This window comes from Rhamphochromis longiceps, linkage group LG7, assembly GCF_057381845.1.
Source record: "Rhamphochromis longiceps isolate RC_006_pf linkage group LG7, R_longiceps_female_GT1.1, whole genome shotgun sequence".
Classification (NCBI taxonomy): Eukaryota; Metazoa; Chordata; class Actinopteri; order Cichliformes; family Cichlidae; genus Rhamphochromis; species Rhamphochromis longiceps.
Window position 1 is genome coordinate 49,188,774 of NC_140563.1, and position 18,335 is coordinate 49,207,108.

Here is an 18,335-nt window from a genome sequence, read left to right on the forward strand (position 1 = left end):
CCAAAGGAACTACAAAGAAAATTTTGTTTCCCTAATACAGTCTCCTTCAACTATTTTGATTTAAAGGTGTTAAAGTGACTGAAGTGCAGACCTTCAGCTTTAATTCATGGGAAGGTTTTACGAAGGTTTTTCATTAACTGTTATTATCATTTATACAGTCCCCCATTTTCAGATGCTCAAAAGTAATTGGAAAAAACAAAAAGCGCCAAAAACAATCTGAATATTTATTACTTGGTTGAGAATCCTTTGCAGTCTAAGGATTCTCAACCTGCCTGAATTCTAGAACCTATGGACACCAAAATCCCTGAAGTTGCTGCTTGTATGTGGGACATCCTGCAATCGTTGTCTCCAGAAACTAAAAAGCTGCTCTGTTGGGTTGAGATCAGGTGACTGACTCAGCCATTGAAGAATATCCCATTTCTTTGCCTTGGGAAACTCTCGGGTTGCTTTTGCAGCTTGCCTTGGGTCATCCTTCACTTACACTGTGAAGTGTTGTCTGATCAGTTTTGCAGCATTCATTTGAACCTAGCAGAGCCTAGCCCTGTACACTTCAGAGTTCATCTTGCTGTTTCTATCAGCTTTCACATCATTAGTAAACACGAGTGACCCACTTTTGTTGGCTGCCAGAGTGCCTATGCCACAATATTGCCTCCAACATGTTTGACAGATAATGTAATATGCTTTGGATCATAAGCATTTCACTCTTCCTCCATACTTTTCCTCTTCCCATCATTCAAGGGCATGTCCATCTTGGTTTCATGAAGTCTTTTTAGTTAACCAAAGAAAGAATTCTGCGATCATCCCACTTCACTTGTCTCCTGTGCTTTTCCAGCCCTTTTTGGTGTTGCTGATCTAGTCAGAGCATTCTTTTCCTCCTTATTTTATTTTTTGCACAGGATTTATTGTAATAGGCTGCATGCTGCCATCAGCCCCGGCTGTGTGCTTAGGGATAATTAGCAAAACTTGGCACAACTACAGTACATGCTGCACTGAAATAGTGAAGATTGTTTAAAAAATGCAGTGGCTATGTCAGCATCATCACTGTGTGCATTTTAGCTTACACTGCGTGTTGGCTTTATCTGACGGTACCAGCCACCACCCAGATCCGGAAACCACCAGCAGTAGACATTTCACTTGCTCAGATGGAAGACTGTGTTTGGATTCTTTGTTCACACATCTGGTGAATTATGATTCCAGTTATATTCTGTACTTTGTAAAACTTTAATGGTTGGCACTTAACTTTAGAGCAATGTACTCAGCAATGTTTTGGATTTCCAGTGTAACACATCTCCCCAGTACCAGCCAATAACAGTGCCTACACCTTTTTCACAGGAAATAGCTTTGGGCTGAGAAGGCATCTCAGTGGCCTTCAGTCTGTGTTCCACCCTTCTCTCTCTCTCTCTCTCTCTCTCTCTCTCTCTCTCTCTCTCTCTCTCTCTCTCTCTCTCTCTCTCTCTCTCTCTCTCTCTCTCTCTCTCTCTGTGTCTCTACACCACTCCACACCCTCCAACAGCTCCGCTGACCAAAACCACAGATTCCTGCAAATACCAGTTGTGTCTGTTGTGTACTTGTGTGAGTCCTTGTGTCTGTTTATTGCACATGCATGAAATGCTGCAGCTCTGGATGTCACAAGTCACCGACACCAAAGGTACATTTAGCTACGCTTTCATGTTCCACGAGCTCCTCATTTTCTCACCATTACGCTGGACCAAGAGGCACCACTCTGACTACTCCATTATCGCTGTCTTCCTCCAGAAAGCCTTTATTTTGCCGCATTTCCTCTCCTGCCTGCAACGTCTTGATTTCACATGTCTAACATCATCTCTTAAAAATATCTTGAAGTCACCAGGGATCAGACTGTAATCTCTGTGGCTCTTCACTTCAGAGGGGGGCTGACGGCAGACTGACGACCCCTGGAGACAGGAGCAAGAGTCACAGCCACAGTGGGAGAGGGGAAAGGAGGACACTATTGTTTCTCGTGCGGCCGCTGCTGAGTGGAGCAACATAAGGAATGCCTGATGAGCGCTCGGGCCAAGGCAGGCGAGGGCACTGCCCCCGTCGTAATAACTGGATGATAGAGGGAGAGGATTGAGTGGAGAGAAAGAGGAGGGGAAGGCAGGATACAAGGAAGGCAGAAGGACAAAGGCAGTTGAGAGGAGTGGTAGATAAGGACAGACAGAGTCATACAAACAGTCATTGCAGGTAAGAGGGAGCGATATAAGAATAAGGGCGAAATGACCTGGGGAAGAGACCCCATCGGCCTCCAGCATATCATCTTTGCACTCAACAGTCCTGTTTAAAGTCAGGGCTGGGCAGCTGGACGATAGAAGCCAATAAAACCTCTGAATGCTGAGTGCTGGATGGGTGATATTGAAATTCCTCTATGCATGCCAGAAGGACCTGGGATTGTTGAAAGGTTGATAACGGAATAAACTGCCAGCTCATGTTTACTAAGGAGAGAGAGTTTTTCCTAAAACGTCAGTCTTGAGACAAATGTAATGAACAAGCAGCAAAAACATTCAAGTAATGCATTGCATGTCAGTGGTTACATACTGCAAGCCTTCGCATCTGCTCAGATGATGCTGTCCCTGCTTTGAAAACAATTTGCATCTAATTTGAAGAGGTTAGTACTGTAGAATACGAGTGTATGCAACAGGCTACAATGACCTTTGAAGGATTAAATTGAAGATATAGGCCTTTTTGACTTGTTATAATGGCTTACTTGGTTACTTAGTTTGTTACTATTTTAATTTCATGTGTTTGTCCTGTGTTGACAAGGCAAAATGCATACCATGAAAAAAGAGCTGTTAACACTATTGCACTGAAAATTGTTTTTGTGTCTATTGAACTATCCCTCATTTATATTCATATTTTACAAGGAAAATGGGAAATAAATGCAGCAATTTATTGAAACATATGCAGACATAACCAGCAGTAAAGTATATGAGACGAAAACTGAGTTTGTAAAATAAAACCTTGAAAGTCAATATTTGGTATGACTGCCTCTTTCTTCAACAAAGCCAGAACTTAGGCAGGCTTTCTTGAAGTAGCCTTCAGGAATCGCTCTCCCGGCTTCTTGAAGGACACTCAAAGCTCTTCTTTGATCATAGTCATGCTGAAAAATGAAGCCTGCTGAATGAATGCTTTCCAGATGGTATTGCACAGTGGATCAAAATCTGGTGGTGCTTATCTGTGTTCACATTCAATTCATCAATTTTGACAGATGGTTGTAGATACTCTCTCCTATATTCTGTTGCAGCTGATTTTCAGTTCGGTCCAGTCTTTTCTCCCTCTTTCCTGATGAGGCTTCAGTGAGCAGTAGATGGATCAACAGCTATCAGACCTGTGTCAGACCTATGATTTTTACTTCCTATTTCTTAGGAACATGACTTTCAGATACTGTTCATCTGCTGATGTGTGTGTGTGTGTGGGGGGGGTATGTTTGTTTTTTCTTCCTCCACTTGTCTAGTTTCATCAAAATCTTTAAGGACACAGTGCACAGCATGCTGAGATATGCCAAGTTTTCAGCTCATAGATCTTTGGGACTCATCTCATTGGTACAGAAATATTATTTCATGCCTTTCAAACTGTGTTATCTTTGGTATTTTTTGTAGATTTAACTAAAGAAATGGGAACAAATGATGTGCTTTTGTGACAGGCTGCTAGTAATAAAGTGCCTAAAGATACAATTTAATACAATTTGCCAAGATGTCTGTTATGTGTAGAAAGACACTGTGTTCATCGCTCGAGTTAAGTGTTTTATTGTGGTTAGTGAGTCATACGTAAGTTAAGTGGTTCAAGAAACAAACAAGCAAACATTTCCCTGAAAATGGTCACGTAAAAGGACTGAACATGAGTGAAAAAGCAGCCATTGTCCAAAGAAAAACTTTAAATGACCTTCAGAAAGCCAAGACCTGCTCAAGACCACTTTGAAAAAGTACAAGAAAGTCTGGTTCTTTCGAAGCAAAATATAAACTAATGACAGGTGACTCTGGACTTTTGCGCAGTACCTTACCCTGTACTGTATTACAAATAAATGAGTAGAAAAGAAAGGAAAGTTTGCAAGCTCACCTGGGGACTAGTAGCTGGGGGAGTGGCTTTTTATGTGTATGCCCTTATGCATCACATGAAACAAAATGAATGATGAGCAGTAAAAATGTTCTTAAGTAATGTGCTTAACTGTACTGGAGAATTTCTGTTTTCTGTTAATTCACATTCATCTCCAGTTAATGCTGGATTTGCAGGTATTATAAATAGCCATAAAACATCAGCTTATAAAATATGTTTTTGCATGTTATTGAAATTATAATCCACAAGACTCTTGGCTTACTTAAGTTTTTCTGCGTCATTTTGCCGATTATACTTGTGTGCCTTCAGTTAATCAGCTCGCAGTGTTTCTGCATTGTAATACTTCATTGGAATCAAGCGTGTTGGAAAACTCATCAACGAGCACACCTGAGCATTGTGACCAATGCTCAATTTACTGCAGTACCGAAGCAATCCAGCAGGAGCGCTGTCCGTCAAGTATTTAACATAGAAGAAGAAAAGCGATACGTCATGGCGGCTGACAGTTTACGATGATTTAACGAAAACAGTAAAGACTCGTGCAAGTTGGATTTAAAGCGTTTAAACCGGACGCAGGAATAATAAAACTCCACCGACAAAATGCTAATAACTTTGAAGACCTTACAGCAGCAGACTTTCAAAATCGACATCGATGAAGAGGAGACGGTGAGAGTTAATAATCATGCATTTTGTGACAGGGGAGTGGAATGGGAGTTGAGTATGTCCTGAAATCGACATGATTTGTTTTGACCATTTCCAGTTTTGGCGTTTTATAGGCAAGTCTGGGTTATAACGTAAGATTCTTTTTGGATGCGTCTGACGTGCATTAGAAGTTCGGCTTAATGCAGATGCGCATTATTTTTAAAAACCAATCAGGAAATTGTTTTTGTTTTCAGCATTTAGCCGTAGCCCACTTAAGGCTCCAAATGTGAGTGTTACGGGGGGCGGCGTGGGGTTGACAGGTTAGCTTGAACCTTACCATTTTAGTGTTTCTCAGTCTTTTTATGTTAGCTTGTAAAACTTATTGTAATTGGAACATTTGGGTTAAGGTAAAACAAGAAAACATTGGTGCCATTTAGAGAAAGTAGTGTTATTTAAAGTAATTAAAACATGTTGTACTTGTTATTAAGCTTGTATAAACTCCCTTTTGTCTTTGGGCAAAGATATAAATCTTTGAGCTAGCGTTAGCTTTAACCGTCGGCTACTGAAGGCCGGCTGGCTACAGCACATCTCATTACATCTCATTCTAATATGATTAACTTTAGTGCAGACACTTTACTTTTACTTTCGACGTGCTTGTATGCATATTAGTCGCCAGATTATAGTTGCACTGCTTTTAAATGTATGGTTTTGCATAATCAACGATGACACAGCTGACACAGTTGGGTCACACTTTGGACTTTTACTCCTGTTAGCGTTGCAGGGCTGGACAAAATGGTGCCAGTAAAACATCTTAATGGTTTTGTTGGTAAGGGATGAAAATGTGAAGTAAAAATGCATATGTTTATTTCACAGGTGAGGACATTGAAAGAGAGGATTGAGCAGGAAAAGGGGAAGGAAATCTTTTCAGTTGCCGGACAGAAACTGATTTATGCTGGTATGTTATATGCTCTTGTATCTTCTTAACTTCTTTCTTTCTTCAAGGAAATATTCATTTTTTAAAAATTACTTTATTCTTTTAGCCCTTTTTAAGCACACAGTTACAAAGTGCTTCAAAGTTTGGATAAAATCACACATTAAAGAAAAGCGTCAAACATGCCAACATTGGCTTACATTCAGTCCTACATACACACAACTCCAATAAACGCATAATGAAACATGAGTGAACATTTAAGAAAACACTAACAGTCGTTTAAACTACACTGGTCCAGAATTTAGGAGCTACAGCCTCAAAAGTATGATCACCTTGAGATTTAAAATGAGGGCGGGGAACTGTTAAAAGACCCTGATCAGATTATCGAAGAGGTTGACAGCTGTTATAAGGTCTCAGTAGTGTTGCTATATATGCAGGAGCTGATTTTTTTATTTGTATTTTTGAGTTGTAGGCTAGGGCTTTTTTTTAGGTTTACAGTTCAATGAAAGACGACCATTGCAGAGCCATTGAACTGACTGAAGTTGTCCCAATTTTTGTTGCTTTTTGTATGTATGCTTTTAAACCATTATTGGTATTATTGGCTGTAGTCACACAGCCCTAATGACCAGTTAGCAACCTGCTGTCAGCGACCCACTGGTTATCCCCTGTTGCTAGGGAAAATGTGCATTCCCTGACCAGCTGTCAAGTGGTTGCAGGAAGTTACTAGTAGTGGCTATATGGAATTGGTCACAAAAAGGTATTCAGTGCTGCCCTGAAAACCTTTGAACTTTAGACACTAAAGCGTTGATTATAGTCTCAGGGTTCGCTCAGGTCCTCATGACGTTTCATTGTCACACTGTGAGTGAGAGTTGAGGGTCTGTGCGGATGTCTACATGCCTGACTGTGTCTGGTGATTAGCAAATCGTCAAAAACAGTTGGGCAATCACAGCATCGCAAGGCGACCAGGGCAGAATGAACACTAAATTTATCCATTTTGTTAAGAACCAATTTATCCATCCATGGTACCCACATCTGTACAATTCCCCTTTGAAATAATGCAAAGACGGTCACACGTGCAACAACTCGTGGAGGGAAATTGCCCTTAGCATCAATGTTGGCATTTTGAATTGAGTCGTAGAGGGCCTGTACTTCCGCTATACGTAGACCCCCAGGCAACTACTCATGTGAAATCAAGTCCTCTAGACAACCTTCAAATGGGCTTGTAAATACTATAATAGGATTAACTCACACATCTCCAGTGTGCGTGAACACATCTGTAACCTGGTCTTTACATCAGTCATGTCTTAGCAGACTGCTGCGTTTGCTTGTAGTTAATATGGAAGACAACAACTTGTCTGCAAATACACTTGATGTACAAGCTGTGTGTTAAAGAAGCTGTGCGAACTGTAAACAAAACATTCATCTTCAAACTAAAGGTTGTGTCTTTTGAAACACGTTGGAGTTGCAATAAAGCACTGCTTTTACTTTGAAGGTGAATGTTCTGTTTCTAACTTGCGTTGCACAATCGAGTGTTTGCGGACAACTTGGTATCTTCCATGTGAGCTTTTGGCGACCATGATAGTCGGCTAGCAAATAAAAGAATAATGAGGGTGCAGTCAGCAACCTCCAACAACCGCTCGTCAACCAGTGAATGAATACATATTTTTTTCCTAGCCTTCAAAGGGTTTCCAGGGTTACTGGCCAACCCTTTGTTGGGCTGACTAGGCTCTAGGGCTATGTGACTGAGTCCTTAATCAAGTATATTCAGGGAACCTGTTGCAATTGAAGTCACCACAAATGCTAATTTTCCTTTGTTTAAATAATTTTTGCTAGTGTCTATATTTCAAAAAGTGCAATAGAGGGAAAAGCTGCATTAAAAATATAGATTTTTGTCTCCCTTAAACTTAAGTGACACAGCTGAGCTTTTGTGTTTTTGAAAACCATCGGGGGCTCATTGTACTTTAGAAGCTTTGTCTATATAACAATACTGTATTGCCATTTAGACCTCAGGGTTTTGCTTGACCTGCTAAAAAATTCTCCGACATACATAAAGCAAAAAACAAAAGCCGTGTAGCAAATCATATCATGAAGAACAAGTTGTGGTGATAAATTCAGATGATTCATCTGTTTACTGACATAGTTTGATATTATCTGTTGTTGAGGTTAAGGGAGGGAATACCCTGAAGTTTTGACTTTTTTTTTTTTGTGTTACAGGAAAAATCCTCAGTGATGACTCACCGCTCAAAGAATACAAAATCGACGAGAAGAACTTTGTGGTCGTCATGGTGACAAAGGTTTGGGAATTAGGAATAGTTTTAGTAAATTGCAGGTGTTCTTTGTCAAGCACATCTTGTGATGTTTCTGTAGAACGCCATGTCCTTGCATATTATGAGTACAAGCTCATACTCGACTATGATTCGGCATTTCCAACCACTTGTCTGCTATTAAATATCCTCTTCTGCACAGGAACGAGTGCTCACAGCATGATCAGTACAGTATGGATAGAAGGTCACTGTTTAGCTCTGCTGTCTATTCCACTGCATGGAAAATTAGTTGTTCCAAGCAGGGATTATCCTCAAAACGTACAAGAATTACTTTTTTACGATTTTTTTTTTAAAAAAATTTTTTTTTGGGGGGGGGGTTGTTTTTTGTTTGTTTGTTTTTTAACTCTATTGTGCTACACAATGGTCCCCTGCCTGTGAAAATGTGTCTATAAGAAATAGGCTGATTGTAGCCTTCAATAAGTTTGTAAACTCTCCAACCAAACTTAAAATAGATTAAAAAATAAAGTGCAGAAAAACATAAAACAAAAACAAAAAGTTTTAATTTGTTAATTGGCTCTTTTATCTGCACTTTCATGTGAGCTACTGTACTCTTTCTCTCTCCACTCCTGTGCTCCCTGTTTCGCAGAGAATGTGCAGTTTACACTGTGTGTCTGTAGGCCTCTAATCTTATTTGCTCAGCAGTGCAGAGTAGTCTAGAAAAAAATACTGATAATAAGAAGCCAAATATTGCCCAAAATATCAGAACCCCCTCTTCTACATCACTTCACAAACTTCACACTGGAGTCCTGAGGAATACAGCCGCCACAACTGAAATAGATTGCACAGTCCAGAGCAAAAGTAGGCCCAACAAAGGTAATGAAAATCAGTTTCTCCTAATGATGAGTAATGTAAAAGTAGCACAATTACTTGGGCTCTGATTCATGTTTGAGGCTGAGTTGTAAGCCACAGAAAATGAAGGCAATGTCTTTGTGTATTTAAAACATGTTGTTGTTTTGGGTATGAGCAGGTGCTTTTACAGTTTTATACTTTGGAGAATGGTGTAGTTCCAAGTTTAAGATCCATGAGGTAAAATGCTGATTATGAGAGAGGAGCGACTGCAGTGCCAAAATTGTTGCTTATGTATCTAGAAGCTATAGGTTTATGGTATTAAAAAATGAGGGCTGTCCCAAATACCTACATCAATAGTGAAGTTTTGGGCCTTCTAAGGATTCACATAGTCACATAATCGGCTACAACCTTAGAACTTTTTATATCCAAGCAATCGTTCAGTGAGCAAATCCTTGTCTTTGGCTGGATATTTCCTGAGGCTGTCTTTTTGTTGCTCACACTGTCTGACCCATAGCAGCCCACTGAGCTTCCTAAGGAATCAGTCCCAAATTCCATGTGATGCGACAGCTGATCCAGCAGAGAGCAGCCTTAAGTAAAATACAGCCCAAATTTACCATTTTGATTACAACTAAAAGAGAAAAAAAAAAAAAACTACAAATTTGTTTTGCAGCCTAAAAAAGCCCCCGCTGCCTCACAGCGTTCAACAGCAGTGCCTGCTCCCAGTACTACAGCTCCAGCTGCACAGTCTGATTCATCATCCACTTCAGACAAACCAGCAGAGCAATCTTCTACAGACGACAAACCAGAGGAGAGCCAGCCTTCAACAACTGAAGCATCTTCCACTTCTGTCGGGTAAAGACGGGCTGATGCTTCTCTTTAACTGTTCAGTGTGTGGCTTTGAGAAACGACTTTTAGACCTAATCCAAGGTCTCCTTCTGTTACAGACGCTCTGGAGATTCAACAAACTTAATCAGTGAAGCAGTTTCAAATCTAGGTAAGCTTGTTTTTGTGAGGTTTAGTATTCTATTGCGTTCTATTGTTGTTGGATTTCTATTTTTTCTTGTTGTTGTATTTGAGGGGAAAGATTTTATAATGGCTAAAGTAGGGCTGTTTGATATAACAATATATATCGGATGACTGTATAAAAACGTCTATCATTTCCTTTTACGCTATCGTTTGTTTCGTGGTGTCACAAAATAAACCATTTACGGCAATAATTTTTCATCGTTTTGATGGTCACTGTAGTGGCTATATTAATTTCTTAAAGTTTTCTCTTTCTCTTATATTTAATATAACCACACTACGGACGGACAAGCGCCTGTTTTTATGCGTTGTCGTTAGCAACAACAACGGTAAAACCATCGCGTGTCCGCTTTTTTATTTTCCACATAAAGCTTTCACAATAAAGTTCAAGATACTGTTGAGACTTTTCAAAATAAACTAATTCACATGAAAGAGTATGCAGTGTTTACGGATGAGAAGCAAAAAAGAGCCGCCAGGTGCTAAAAAATAAACCCTAGACTCAAACGTTGGAACGGGCTTTTCCCCGCAGCACGCCGTGCAATAAATATTCACAAAGAAAATAGCGGCTGTTACAACTTATGTCTAAAAATGTATCGTTTCATGCATCGGTTAAAACACTCGACTCCAGGTACATGACGCGCAGCTGGAAACACTTCACGCAAGTCGAGCTGCCCGAGATTCACAGAATTTAAAATGTTAATTTTTAATTTTTTTTAATTTTATTTTTTTTAATATCGTTATCGATAGATGTCTTATATCAGGATATGAGATTTTGGTCATATCGCACTAGAGATGGCACGATACCACTTTATGTCCGATACCGATACCGATATCATAAATTTGGATATCTGCCGATACCGATATGAATCCGATATAGTGTTTTTTAATCAACAAAACTGTTTTTTTAAATATCTTGCTGCATTTTGTATAAGTTCATACTCAAGTTTAAAACAACAACTACACTAAAGCTATTCTGTTATACCTGTATGCAAAAAAAAATATTTCATAGTTCAGCAATACTGATCAATCTAATAAACTTAAACCTACACCATCCTCCCTATTCTGGTATTTTAAAGAGTACTTAGCATAAATATTAAGCAACCTAACTAATAGGGTTCCAACTCCCAGCAACAACAAAAATAAATAAATAAAAAATAGGGAACCACCCCTCACGCTCCACCTCATGATGCTTAATCGACGTAATCAACCTTAATTTGATGAAGTGTGAAAAAAAAATGCACAGAAATCAATTATTTTTCAAGAAATATTAAATAGATTCAACATCTTTCTTCAACAAAATTGCAGACTGCACAGATGGTACCTTCCCAAAGGAAAAAGTACTATAGTTTACTAGGGTATATATATTAGACTTAATAGTTACTATATACAGTAATGGACTTCTATTCATTTTGCATCAAATTAAAACTTTGGGTGTCAGATAATTATTTATTAAAAGCTAGACATTTTAAATGAGAATAAGAAAGAAAAGTATGTCTTTGTGCCCCCTTTTCCCTGTTAATGCCCTATCGGCCCCCCTGGCTAAACTTTGCTAGATCCGCCCCTGCACAGTTACCAGCGTCAGCTACGTAGAAAAAGATCCTGGAGTAGAAAGTAATATTAAATACATTCTAACAACAGCTGATCAAGCTTAAACGTGCTGCTGTTGTTCAGCCGCTGGTTTCCTCTTTCTGGTGCAAAGTGGGCCAAAAGCAAACTAGAGACACGGACTCGCGACAGAAAAGCCGATCAGCTGATCGTTAAGCAGTTTCATGATTGAAGTAGCAGCAAGAAGAGGCAGTCGCTTGTTAAGCTTAACGCAGGAATGCTTTACAAACATTCAGAGATGGACTTACAAACTTGCTTTACTTCTCTCTGGATAACTTTGTCGGAGATGAAATGCCGGGTTGCTAGCGAAGCTCCACATGCTATCCAGACCACCGACAGGTCCCGCATGCCACAGCTGCTCTATCACGTGATGCATACTGCTCCGACGTGCTAACGTTCTGAGGCGAGTTACGGCGTGTTGCAAGTTTTGTGAGGTGCTTTCGTGATATTTAATGGATCGGATTACATTTTTTATTTTTCTCCGATATCCGATCCAGTAATTTAGGTCAGTATCGGACCGATACCGATACGTAATATCGGATCGGTCCATCTCTATATCGCACAGCCCATGTCCCTGTTGAAACCGAACATATATGCAGATATTGGGTCATTACAATGTTGCACCATTGAGCAGAAGTTCCTAAGTTTACTACATTCTTCTAGAAGTGGCTGATGACGTACTAAATGTCGGAAAGCAAAACTTGACTTTCAGTTTGTAATAACGAAATGTTCCGTCTTTGTGTTTGTATCCGTACAGTGACAGGCTCTTCATATGATGCCATGGTGAATGAGATGATGCTCATGGGTTACGAGAGGGAGCAGGTGGTGGCTGCTCTGAGAGCAAGCTTTAACAACCCCGACAGAGCTATGGAATACCTCCTCACAGTAAGAGCAGTGAAATTTTTAACAGAGTATTGTATATTCAGTAACTGTGTCATAGCAAACAAACAGGTGTATGTCATCAATTTCCCCACAGGGTATCCCAAGCAGAAATCAGGGTAATGCATCAGGTCGTGATGCAGCGGCGCCTCCAGCGAGTGGAGCTCCAGCTGTACCTGCAGGCAATGCTAGTGCTCCTGCCAATACTAGGTCTTCACCAAGTGCTGGGGGAGGTAAATGGCCTTATATTGTTCTGCAGCTTCAATGAGAAAATGTTTTTCTTTGTTCTTCTTCCTGTGGCTCTTTTTTTTTTTTTTTTTTTTTTTTTTTTTTTTTTTTTTTCTTTCCCCCCCCTTGTCTTTGTGTCTTTTTTCTTTCAATTTTTTGCCTGCGCTGTGTGACTCATACTTGTAGGCAATCCACTGAACTTCCTAAGAAATCAGCCCCAATTCCAGGTGATGCGACAGCTGATCCAGCAGAACGCAGCCCTTCTTCCCGCCCTGCTGCAAGAGATCGGCAGGGAAAATCCAGAGCTGCTGCAGGTGACAGGACAGAGCCTTATGTGTCAAAAAATAAAAATGTTGTTGGAAACATGGATGTAGTAAAGGCTTTTAACATAATTCTTATTTAATATAATTAAGGGGTTAAAAAGTCACATTTCACTTAACAGGTCACTTGACCAGTTCATACTTCTACTTACTCAATGCAAGATTAACTGTTTTTCCAGTTTGGATAGAATACACCTTCCCTTTGGAAGGCCTGATATCAGTGTTAAGTTGATAAGCTATATCCCTTACTCTGAAGGAGGGGCTCAGAGAATCACTCTTTTATATTTGAGGAAGCATCAGACTGAATTTAAGCGTTACAACAAATAATTTAATGAAATAATTCTAATTTAGTGAAGTGGTATTTTTAACATTTTTTTTTTGCGTTGCTCAGTTCAAATGTATGTATTTGCATTGCTTTCTTTTAGCTAGTTGGGAATCACTATCACAAGTGCACATCTTTACCGTGAAACCGAAATCGTATAAGTTGAAGAAGATGAGTCCTCAAGCTTACATAATGGGAATTTGAAAAGCACCATGACTGGAGATTTTCAGTTATGGCAGATGTGAAATACCTCTGCTCAAACTGCTCACACTTTGCTGTTAGCTTCTGCTATGCTGTTAGCACTCAAATTCAAAATTCAAATTTTATTTGTCACGTACACAGTCATACACAGTACGATATGCAGTGAAATGCTTAGACAACTGCTCGTGACCTAAAGGGGGAAAAAAAAAGAAAAAGGAAAAGGCTATGAATAAGATAGGAAATAAATATGAAAAATTAAAAAGGGTAAATTTAACTAGGAAGGAATAAAATATAAATTAAGGTTAAAAATGAAACAACTGTACAACAAAATACACAGTATAGAACTATATAAGAATGTATGAAGTAATATAAAAAAAAAATATATATATATACATACATACATACATACATACATACATACATACATACACACAATAACAGCAGCTGTACAAGTATTAACTGGAAATGAAGAATATAGTGACCAGAGTTGTGCACTCCACATTATGTCTTGTGCAGTGCAAATATGCTTTAAGTGATGAAGTGAAAACAATGTCCAGAATGTTCAGTGTGTGTGTAAGAACCATATGTGTGGGTCAGTACTGTGTGGTGGTGTGATTGAGAGACCGTATCGCCTGCGGGAAGAAGCTCCTCCTCAGTCTCTCTGTGTTGGTCTTCAGGGAGCGGAATCGCTTTCCTGACCTCAACAGAGAGAACAGTCTGTTGTTGGGATGGCTGAGGTCCTTCACGATCTTCCTGGCCTTGGTCCAGCACCGCCTGCTGTAGATTGAGTGCAGGTCAGGGAGCTCGGAGCGGATGGTGAGCTCAGCTGACCGCACAACCCTCTGTAGAGCTCGTCTGTCCTGCATGGTGCTGTTCCCGAACCAGGTTAAGATGTTTCCCGTCAGGATGCTCTCTATGGTGCACGAGTAAAAGTTCCTGAGCACCTTGGAGGGCAGTTGGAAGTCTCTCAAGCGTCTGAGGTGGTAGAGACGCTGACGGGCCTTTTTCACCACGGTGTTGATGTGACAGGACCATGACAGGTCCTGCGTGATGTGAACGCCGAGGTATTTGAAGCTGTCCACTCTCTCCACTGGGCACTCGTTGATGACGGGGGTCTGGTAGTTCCTCTCCTGCTTAGTGCTGAAGTCCACTATCAGCTCCTTTGTCTTACTGACGTTTAGAAGGAGGTTGTTCCTCTGGCACCAGTTCTCCAGATTCCTAATCTCCTTCACGTAGGCCGTCTCGTTGTTATCAGAGATCAGGCCCACCACGACGGTGTCGTCAGCAAACTTGATGATGGTGGTGGAGCTGGTAGTGGCCACACAGTCATATGTGTACAGAGAGTACAGCAGGGGGCTCAGAACACACCCCTGGGGGGCTCCAGTGCTGAGAGTGGTGGAGGCTGAGACATGTCCGCCCATCCTTACTGCCTGTGGTCTACCAGTTAGGAAGTTGGAGATCCACTGACACATAGATGAGCTGAGTCCCAGATGCTCCAGCTTGGTGGTGAGTGTGGAGGGAATTATGGTATTAAATGCAGAGCTGTAGTCTATGAAGGGCATTTTAACATAATTCCCCCTTCTAGTGTCCAAGTGAGTGAGTGATGTGTGGAGGAGATGAGAGATGGCATCGTCTGTGGAACGATTTGGACGGTAAGCGAACTGTAGTGGGTCCAGTGTGTCTGGTAGTGAAGAAATGATGAAGTCTCTGACCAGGCGTTCAAAGCACTTCATCACTACTGAGGTGAGGGCTACAGGGCGATAGTCATTGAGAGAAGCAGGGTGGGGTTTCTTCGGGACAGGAACAATGATGGACTCTTTGAAGCATGTGGGGATCACCCACTGAGATAAAGAGATGTTGAATATCTCAGTGAACACAGGAGCTAGCTGGTATGCGCAGTCTCTGAGGATACGACCTGGGGGTCTGGTCCTGCTGCTTTCCTGGTGTTCACTCTCTTGAAGGCTCTCCTCACATCATGCTCGGAGATGACGAGCACGTTTCCGGTGCTGCCAGTATCACTCCTGCCAGCAACTGTTACACTGCTGCTGACTCACAGTTGGCAAGGAACACAGAAATGAAGAATTGCTTCAGCCTGTTGTGAGCATATCTAATCTGGCTTTTCAAGTGGGGAATAGTCTGATATACTGTCCATATATCAGATCAGTTCATTCCTAACTTGGCATATTAACAAGTTTAACCATAAGATTAGAAAAAAAATTATATCAAAATTGCTCTACATTGAGAGCAAATTGTAGAGTGATTGTCTCCCCTTCCAGGTTGTCTCCTTAGGCACCTCTGGACCGTTTCCAGAGTAGTTTCTGTTTTTAGTACGCGTCCTAGGACTCCAAATCTGATTACTTGCACCACTTCACCATGGATGACCAAGGTCTGAGTCAGTTCATCGAGTTAAGAATGCAACAAAGAGCTTACGGCATGAATTTGTCTCTAACTATAAACTATAAACATACAGCTCTGCTGTAGCCTGTAGCATAAAGGGGTGTCTGAGGAAGAACATTAAACTCAAACCACCTAAACTGTGACACGGGCTGTAGTAGCAAAAGCGCTGGAAGTAGTGGAGTGCTGCCATGAGGAGACTACTTATAAGGGGAGCGCAGACAAATTGACTTTAAGTCAGAAAATATGTATTTTTTTTTAATTTGTTTATTTTAGAAGTGAAACTTTCTGGCTTCATGTTGTGTTGAGTTGTGTGACTGCACAGCAAATTCATGAGATTCCAGCTGCTTTGTGCAAATAAACCTTTAGACCCTTGGTGTTTGCGAGTCTTGTGACTCTAGGAAACTACTATACCTAATCACCTATTTTTTTCTAATTATAAAATTATCGTTTGTAGTCTTTATTTTTAATGTATTATTTATTTCTGCAGTAGAGAGTTTCCATTGCTATGGAGTCTTCTTTTTATCTACCACACTAGGAGATCAGCAGCCACCAAGAGCAGTTCATTCAGATGTTAAATGAACCCGTCCCAGAGCCAGTGCCAGGAGGTGGCAGCAGTGGAGCAGGAGGAGGAGGAGGAGGTGGCGGCGGCGGCGGAAATCAAATGAACTATATCCAGGTCACACCACAGGAGAAGGAGGCCATTGAGAGGGTGAGGAGAACGACACATGGATGACACATTTTCCATAATTGCAAAGCTCAAGGCTCCTTTACCAAACATGGTGGACTATCTATGTGAACCAGTTTCCCTTACATGTCACATTTGTGCAACATTTACTCAACAAAATGTCAAATGAAGGGATATTACTGACTGGGGAGTATGTATTAACGTATTGATTGACTAACTTTAAGCTATGACTCTCTGATTCCAGCTAAAAGCCTTAGGATTTCCAGAGGGACTTGTTATACAAGCCTACTTTGCTTGTGAGAAGAATGAGAACTTGGCTGCCAACTTCCTTTTACAACAGAACTTTGATGAGGATTAAACAAGCCATCTTCATACCACTTTCTCTATGTTTTGATTGCAGATTTTTTTTTTGATAAATGTGCACAATAAGCCTTTTAGTTTCCAAAAAAACTATTTTATTCACCACTTCCACGTTCTACTTTCTTTGTAACACTGGATCTTTATCAGCTGGTGGCTGCTGTACGAAGGGAGGATTTTGTTTGTTATTGGTTAAAAATGAAGTAAAAATTAAATTACAATAATTTTGCATCAGAAATAATCTGTTTATTATTTGTTATACTTAAGACCAGTATGTTTTATGTTAAGTTTTTTTTCTGTTATGTGAGATGAGTTCTGGGTTCATCTGAAAGGTTCTGACAGTATTCATGCACTCTTATTTGATTTTTGGAGTTGACTTAAAATGGAGATTTGAAAAATTAAAGTGTTCAACACAAGCAACGTGGAGTTTTGTTTGTATTTATTTATTTTTATTCATCTTTGTTTTTCAGCATGAAAAAACACCACGATTAACTGCTTATCTGAGTTAGTGTTGTGTTTCGGAGGTGGATCTGGAGCCTGTCCCAGTAGGGTACACTAAACTGGTGAATCTGCAATACGCATAGATGGATAGATATGCATGCATTTTAACATGTGTGGTGCTATGGAGAAGTATTAGCCTTCTTCCTGATTTATTTTTTTTATTTTTTTATTTTCAAATAATCAAACAAATGTAATATTAGAGGTAACTTGAATAAATACAAAATCCAGTTTTTCATTTATTAATGTGAAAATGTTAATGTTCCCAAACTTGCCAGGCCTGGTGTAGGAAAACGCCTGAAAACCAGTTGTACCACATTTGGAGGAGATGATTTTTCAGAGCACTGTATAAAGAGGGTCAAAGCTTTGGGAGAAGTAATACAGTGCTTTTTTTTTTTTTTTGCTGTTAATAAATGTGTATACTCACTTTTACATCTATATGTAAAAAATTAATAAACACACATACACAAGAAATCCACAATCCGTCTGACACTTTAGTCATTAAAATGCTGAATTAAAAGACATTGAAAATTAGCATATTCTTTCTGTAGCAACAAGCACTACAAATGACACCTGCAATTATAGCCGTCTGGTTTAAGAAGTGTAATTCTTAATTAAAAGGGAGATTCTGAAGGGATCGTGCTGTGCTTGAACCAAATAAACCTATAGGGGGCAACATAGACCACAATATATTTCCAACTTCCAAGCCTGAAGATGTGTGACTGGGGGCTACTACTCACAACAAATGGAAAGCAATGCTACCTGCATGGTCCACATCCTTCTTTTCCCCTTGTCATCCCTGTGCTGTGGTACTTAAGTCTCTAAAGAATGCTGTAATGTCCTAACTATAGGATGCTTTTTCCCTGTAATCAGTATGTGATGTTTTGAATCATCTTATAAATTCATATTGTTAAAAAATTATAATAAAAATTTTGTATTATTCAAAGGCTGTACACTCTCAAAGAGCAGTAAACCTCAGAGACACAGCAGCACCACTCAGGCGATCACGTAATCCTCAAAGAAAACAAATCCAATGGAGGCCACAGTACAAATTCACTCAGGATTTAAT

General features: G+C 40.1%; 1 protein-coding gene across 1 annotated transcript; it reads left to right on the forward strand.

Moving 5' to 3' along the window:
* Positions 1–4,526: 4,526 nt before the first annotated feature.
* rad23b (RAD23 homolog B, nucleotide excision repair protein) lies at positions 4,527–17,184 on the forward strand. Its single transcript, XM_085414029.1, has 10 exons — positions 4,527–4,731; positions 5,581–5,662; positions 7,853–7,932; positions 9,422–9,603; positions 9,696–9,745; positions 12,137–12,264; positions 12,356–12,491; positions 12,673–12,800; positions 16,262–16,435; positions 16,656–17,184. The coding sequence occupies exons 1-10, from the start codon at positions 4,666–4,668 to the stop codon at positions 16,767–16,769; spliced, it is 1,140 nt and encodes a 379-aa protein (XP_085270155.1). The 5' UTR covers positions 4,527–4,665; the 3' UTR covers positions 16,770–17,184.
* The last annotated feature ends 1,151 nt before the right edge of the window (positions 17,185–18,335 follow it).